The sequence below is a fragment of the Danio rerio genome, chromosome 12 (assembly GCF_049306965.1).
Source record: "Danio rerio strain Tuebingen ecotype United States chromosome 12, GRCz12tu, whole genome shotgun sequence".
Taxonomy (NCBI): domain Eukaryota; kingdom Metazoa; phylum Chordata; class Actinopteri; order Cypriniformes; family Danionidae; genus Danio; species Danio rerio.
In genome coordinates this window covers 32,592,888-32,600,648 of record NC_133187.1, presented here as the reverse complement: position 1 = coordinate 32,600,648, position 7,761 = coordinate 32,592,888, and the positions used below count along the sequence as shown (strand labels likewise).

The following is a 7,761-nucleotide window of genomic DNA, read 5'->3' as shown; positions in this document are numbered from 1 at the left end:
TAGTTTAACTTTTGCCACTGTGTTGACTAATATTAAATGTGTGTCCTTGTTATTACTTGGGGTTAGCGTTAAGAGTAGAGTAATATGCTGGTACTTAACAGCATTGATTTATTGCATTCCTGCATTGGGCTCTCACATACTCTGTGCTACTTCATAACAGTGGTGGGCGTTTCTTTCTGTCTATCGCTGAACGCAGTCGACCAATCACACCAGACTGGGTCATTGGTCCAATCACAGCAGATTAGCTTCACGCTAAGGAGGGATTTGTGAATATATGAATCGTTGAACGAATCATATGGGAGTCGTTGGGATTATTCGGTAAAAATAAATGCACATTATAAGACAATGAAATAATTTTTTGACCTTGCATGCATATCAGCCTGTTGTTGGAGACCCCCAAAACTAAATTATGACCTTTTATAAGCTGTATCTACTGAATTCCATAGTAGGAAAGGCCAATACACGATATCTGTGGTTACAGGTTACCAGCTTTGCCTTAAGATATCTTCTTTTATGTTTAACAGGAGAAGAAACTCTCCAGAAATGTAGATGACAACAGAATTTTCCTTTTTGGTGAACCAATATTGCTGAAATAATTTGAGTCATTATTTATAAGGTTAAAAAAGGTACATAATGTTGGTTTGACAACTAGTTGTTGTGTTTGGTTCAACACACTGTGTAGAATCTTGCACTGGGACAATACATTCCAGAAAGAATTAAGATGCATTCTAAAAATATGAAAATTGCTGATGCATAATGAGTTCTTGATTTATCGTCCCAACCCTGGTAACATTTCTGTGAATGCTTTTGTTCCAATCTAAATTAGTTAAATTGGTTCGCTGAATATGCTTGTCACTCTCATAAACTACTGAATTTAGCTATAGTGAGTATGTGGCCATTGTGTTTTATACAAATGTTTTGCAATAAATTACCTTTAGTCTGTATTTCAAGTATTCATATCTATAGTAGATTTTAGTTAACTTGACAGCAGAGTACACTAACAATACATTATGCTCTTAATGGAAATGTTTTTGAAAAGTTAATGAATATAAGGGAAGACTCATCGCTCCAGTGATCCATTAGAGGTAGCAGTAGGTGAGCCGGACACAATATCATCAGGAAACAGTTCAGTCTTATCCTCTCTGAATGAGGCTGCCTGGTCGGACACAGAGGCAAAAGAGAGGTGATCGTGATCTACGATGTTTAGCTGGTCCTCCGTTTTTTGTTTCCTCAGGTAGAACATTTTCCTGAGCTTCTTCAGCTGCTGAAGCTCACAGAAGGTTTCCAGAACCACCAACATAGCGATCAAGCCCAATATCAGGTAGACTGTAAATGAGAGAGACAGCTGGAGTAAAAAACAATGATAATGTAGGGTTTTCTGCCCAATTAATTGTTTTAGTAATTTCATGACAATGCATTTTATTGTAATGAAATTGTAAATTCTGATACTTTTACTGTATTTTCTATCAAAAATGGCATTGGTGAACATAGAGGCTTCTTTCGGATATCTAAAAAACAATTCAACTCAATTCTTTGCATTTAGCATTCATAGTTATACTTGAATATATATTTAATTTTATTGTTTATTTACTATTAACATTTATTTATGTATTTATTTTTGTTTCGCACTGTATTCTGTCTTTTCCTTTGTCCCGCCTTTAACTTTATTCTTGTCAAAATGTCCATGAATGCTTGCAACTTTCTGAGAGTTTGTTATTGTATGGGTGGTCTGCCTGTTTATTTTGATTACTTTTGACTTTGTTTATGTTTAGGGAGGTAGGGAGGTATGTTTAGGGACATTTACAGGGTTTCTGCAGGTTTTATCAAGTCAAATTTTATACTTTTTAAGACCCTTTTAAGACCATTATGAATGAAATTTTAGACTTATAAAGGGCTAAACACTAATGATTATTGTTTGCCATAATAATGTAATTATTTCTTAGCAACATACTATAAAGTGACAAATCAAGAAAACTCTAGTTGTATACACTACTTTCAACATAATATTTCTTTTTTTAAATGGCTTGTTTAACATTATTAAAAAGTATATTTATTGTGGAGGCAATTACATAAATAATCAAATATATATTTTTTGGCTTTTGGTACAAAAGCATAAATTTCATTCAACCTAATGCATTTTTCTTATAATCACGAGGAACTGTGTAATTGTTTTGAGTTTTCTTTCCCTGATTTTATTAAGATGGATTGCTGGTGATAGGATGGATGTCAGCCCAATTGGGTAGCTTTACTTGGACAGGAAAACTAAGACCTACAACATAACATTTCAGTGAATTTAAGACCTAAAATTTTGTTTTTGAAATTTAAGACATTTTAAGACCCAGCAGACACCCTGTATTTAGTTTATTTACTTTGCAGATTCTTTTGTTTGTTATTATGACCAGTGGCCACCCTGAAGAGATGCTTATTTAATTGCTTCTTTTTTTTCTACAATAAATCTGTTCAATTACTCTCAACGGAGTGTCTGCGATTGGTTGTCGACCGAAGGGGATCTTTTGCATACGTTTTTTGTTGTTTTCACTTGAGAAATCCACCAATCACAACCTTATTTCATTTAATATGCCCATGTTGTTTTCCCCTAGACTTGGGTCATAATATCTGAAAACTACTAATTGCATTTATTCCCAATTAAAAATAAACATGTTGTCCTTTAAAGATTAGACATGTTTATATTCATAATTAGACAGGACAATCCCAAAATTTTAACATTAGAAAAGTTTAGAAATGGCAACATGGTGGCGGAGTGGGTAGCATGTTTGCCTCACAGCAAGAAACTCGCTGGTTCTAGCCTCTGGTGGATCAGTTGGCATTTCTGTGTGGAGTTTGCATGTTCTCCCCGTCTTGGTGTGGGTTTCCTCCGGGTACTCTGGTTAACCCTGACAGTCCAAAGACATGCGGTACAGGTGAATTGGGTCAGTTAAAAAATTGACCATACTTTATGATTGTGTGTGAATGTTTCCCACTGATGGGTTGTGGCTGGAAGGGTATCCGCTGCATAAAAAATATGCTGGATAAGTTGGTGGTTCATTCCACTGTGTCGACCCCAGATTAATAAAGGGACTGAGCCAAAAAGAAAATGAATGAAAAGTTTAGAAATCAATAATTGGTGGAATAATCCTGATTTTCAACATTTGAGAATGTTTCTTTTGCTTGAAGAAAATAACAAAAGCACTCTGAATGAAATTATTTAAACTGAAAAAAATTATGTCAGACCTTACAAAATTAAATTCACACACAAATATACATAAAAATGCACATACATTTACACGCATACAGTGCTCAGCATATATAATTACACCCCTCACAAATCTCTCATTTAAATTAATATTTTCTATGTAGGTTACTTTACAATATTATATTTGTGCATATACATTAGTTTAGTTAGTACTGAAGCCAAATCTAAAGGCTTTCCTAACAAATTAACTTATTAGAATGGTCCAAAAAAATAGTACACCCATATTTATGTTATAGAAAAATATTAAAACACATTTTTAAAAATAGCAAAAGTCAAGAGAAGCAAAAAAAATACACAATTTTGTTGATTTTTTTCACAATATTTTGCATAGATTTAAATGTATTATTTTTTAATTTCTGTGACCAAAATAGTATTTTAATAAATATATCTGTTTTATAAATCTGTTTTGTTAAAATGCACCAATATATATTACCCATATTTACAGAAAAAAAAGGATAAAAATATTTATTTCAAAATGGGGTGTACTCAATTATGCTGAGCACTCTATAATGTATAAATTTACCATTTAAATTCAGAGAGATTGTCTCTCTTAAGTTTCCCATAGCTGTACATCTCTGTACATCAGTAATAATAAATCTGATTGTATACTTACAAGTAATGCCCAGTTTATAAAGTTCTCGGAACCTCTGATGGTAACCCTCTCCTGGCACATAGTCCCCTAAGCCAATGGTACTAAGAGAGATAAAGCAGAAATAGAAGGACTCCAGGAAGTTCCACTCCTCCTCCAGCACAGAGAAGATGATGGCAGGTATGAGGAAGAAGCAGGAGACAGTTATAATGGCCAGTAGTGTGGCGTGCATGGCAGCCAGCAGAGGTTTGGAGGTGCCCCATCGCCGGTGCAGGAACTCTATGGGCCTGCGAGTGCTGAACTCCATGATCCTCTGGACCACCGCCGTCAGGAACAGCAGGGTGAACGGTATTCCCACCACTGAGTAAATGATGCAGAAGGCCTTACCTCCATCTGATAGAGGGACAGTGTGCCCATATCCTGGAAAATAAAAATATGTTGAGGTTATTTAAAAAGGTTTCCTCTGTATTGAGACAATCACATTTAGCATTTACCCAAAATTAAATACATGCTTAAAGGGACAGTTTAAGGGATAATCAAAATGAAAATTCGTTGACCACTCACATCAATAGAGAATATCCAAAAATATACCATAAAAGTCAATGGCAACACCAGTTTTCAACATTCTTTAAAATATCTTCTTTTGTGTTCAACAGAAGAAAGACACTCAAACCAGTTTGGAACAAGTGGACATAGTGCTAGGTAATATGACAAGAATCTCATATTATAATAGTCATGTCATATTTTGATGACAATATATATATATATCACAATCTAGATCTTTGTAAATTCAACCAATTAATTGTTTACATATATTGAGATTGTGAAAAGGACTATTTATTTTTTACATTTTAAGTATTTACTCAAAAATTTACTCATTCATATATGATTTATTTATAACTTTAAGAACTTCAGTGGAAAAGTTTGAATATAAAATAAATATTAATGAAAAAAACACTTTTCAAAAATACTCAAATATTTAAAAATGACAGGGCAACTTACAATATTGCTACATAAAACACAAATTCTAAACATTGCACTTTCAAGATTGCAACTTTTTCATCATGCTATTATACACATTTCTGCATCTCTCTGTTGGCAAAATATTGCTTTCATAGAGATGGTGAAAAAGTATTACTATTAACAATGTACTTTGTGACATTACAAAATAAACAACAGAGAATTTTAATTGTGCAGTGATCTATCCCTTTAATCACATAATGAAAAGTCACCATGCAGGAACGTCAAGGGTGTTGCCCATTGTAAAACCTAAATCCTGCTGGATTAAGTTGCATAATCCTTGGAAACACTACACACACTCCCTGAATATCCTTCAGACACCCTTCAAATAGTTACAGCTCAATTAATTACAAAAGCAAAAGGGCTCTATAGGCAGTATGAATATGTGGGAGTGTACTTGAATTGCCTATTTGCCTTACAATATTAATAATTTAATTATAGTCATGTTTATTTATGGGGATAAAATGGGCTAAAACAAATTAAAAAAAAGAAAAAATCTGGATTTTGAAACTTATTTGAATAAAAAATATATAATAGTGTGTAAAAAAAACTGCTTATTAAGGAAAGTGGCTCATTTGACTTCTTAAGTGTGATTTCTAGACCTGGAAAAGTCAAGCTAATTAATAAAGTTTGCTATTATTATTAATAATAATCATAAGTTATTACCATGATGTTTAACAAAAAAAAATTTATCAAACAACTTTTTTATCCTACATGTACACATACATATATATAATACAACCCCCCCTTACCTCGTACTTTTATGTATGCTTATGAGAAGTAGTCTAATGTTGATATTTTTAACATCGATATTTTTAACGTTAACTCAATTACAATAACACTGTTAGTCACTTAACAAAATGTGATTTTTGTTGAATCAAAATATGATAATGAAGCCAATTAGAGCAACATGGTCCACGTAGAATACCAGTATAATTATACATTTGAGTGTTAATTTCTTACTGTATTATATTTAATTAACAAATAAATACCAAGAGTATATAACAATATACAATGAGTTTGAAGCCTTTTTTTACCTTGCCCAGTTAGCAGGATATACAAGTACTTTATTTACCTCACTTTTATTTCCTGTATTTAGTACAAGTGCTTTATTGTATCTTACAACTGCTAACAAACAGACCATAAAGCTTTGTTGACTTTTGACTCTTTATGGAGGGAGAGAGCTCTTTGTTCAAATGCAGCTCTCTTAACTAAAGTTATATCCTTGTTTAAAGCTCACTTAGAGCTTGTACAAATATAAAATAACATTGCCTTTGTTCAGCTATAAAACAAGACTATCCAAGCTTCCATCCGTCTGCTGAATGGATGCTTTAACCAGAGGTCTCAGAGAGGACATATCGACCTCACAGATGATATCATCACACACTGGCCCCATCTGTCATTGATCTAGTGTAAATGATTGTAGACTTACTGATGACACACTAGCCTACTGTATATCATGTAAATCAACAACTGGGCTACAATACAAAGTCTATATCGTGCACTGTGTGCTGTTTAATACTCAAGATTTAAAGAAAGTGTGTTCTTAATCTTACCTGTCGTGGAAAGCACAGTGCTGGCGAAGAACAACGCTGAAGTGAAATCCCAGTTCCAGTTACTGGAGGCATTATTAAGAACCGACACACCGTAATTACTCGCTTCTAACGCTTTGATCAGAAACTCTTCCAGTCTGTCATTGGACAGACATTCATTGTCCTCCAGAAATTGCTGTTTCACTGTCCGAAGCTCTTGTCGAAGCTGCTCTTCATACGGCAGCTCCACCGCGGAAAACACCAAAGCCCCGAAGATAAGATATAAAACATACGCCAGCACCAGAACTAAGAAATACCACGTAGACTTGTAACCGTCAATGACACGCATACACGAACTTCCCGACAGACACTGAAGCATTGTCTCTGCTGGAAAAAGATAGGTGGGATAATTAACACAGGTAGCCTACAGAAAAAAAAACACTTGTTTGTTAAAAATAAACGAGAGCAAACACTCTTACAGCTGTATTAGAGTAATAATTTCCTGTTCGTCTCCTGCCTGTATTGCGGAGCTGATGTGACGGAGACGATATCGAGGCGCGTTGTTACTAATCGTACTATGGCGAGGGTGTTTCCATATTCAGGAGTTAAAAACGCAACGCTACGTTTCCTAATTCATATTCACGAGCTCATCCGTCGACATTGGACGTTTGTCGGCGAACGTCAGTATTGCTAATTTAATATTCATGAGATGTCCTTCGCCGTAGTACGATTCGTATTTTGCGTCAAACACATGACGCCTCGTTCCTCCACGCCTCACCTTACGCAGGTTAGCTCTTCATCGCATTTATCACAGCGGGCGCACCCATTTGCGTTTATAGGACAGATAGTGAAGAGGCTGTCTATAAGAGGCGATGCTGTACGTGAAGTTCCATTATAGTCAACAACTATTGTTAACTACCTGGAAAAGCAGGTTTGACCAGGTGTGTACTGGATGGTCTCATGGAAAAACAAAAGCGAACTCAAACTAGTGTTACTGGACCACCCTGTTTCAGTATCCAAAAGATTTTATTTGTTGCAATATCTCTATAGCCAAATCATTTGTGGGTTTAAGTTGTGAGGAGGCTTAAAGCAAACTTTTTCCAGTCTATCATCTGATCAATGAGTAAATTATAAAAGTACCTTATAAAATGGTCCAAACAACTAAATTTAAAAGTCATTAATCAAACTGATTAGGGGAGAGCAGGACACAAAGTAACACTTTTTGGTTGTGGCCAAATAATGAACAAAGTTTTTACCAACTACACACAAACCTCTGCTACAAATGACCACTGAAAGTATGATCACCAGACATGGTTTACGGCAGCATTGCCAAAAGTACCAGGAGTAAAAATTACTATTTTGCCTAC

At 34.7% G+C, this 7,761-nt stretch overlaps 1 protein-coding gene across 2 annotated transcripts; it reads right to left on the bottom strand.

Annotated features, from left to right (window-relative positions):
* Positions 1 to 567: 567 nt before the first annotated feature.
* Positions 568 to 7,201, bottom strand: kcnk1a (potassium channel, subfamily K, member 1a). Of its 2 annotated transcripts, NM_001098753.2 has the most exon segments (4): positions 945 to 1,326; positions 3,867 to 4,262; positions 6,419 to 6,781; positions 6,874 to 7,201. In NM_001098753.2, coding segments are annotated over 3 exon segments (1,017 nt in total). In that variant the 5' UTR covers positions 6,774 to 6,781; positions 6,874 to 7,201; the 3' UTR covers positions 945 to 1,060.
* Positions 7,202 to 7,761: the final 560 nt, after the last annotated feature.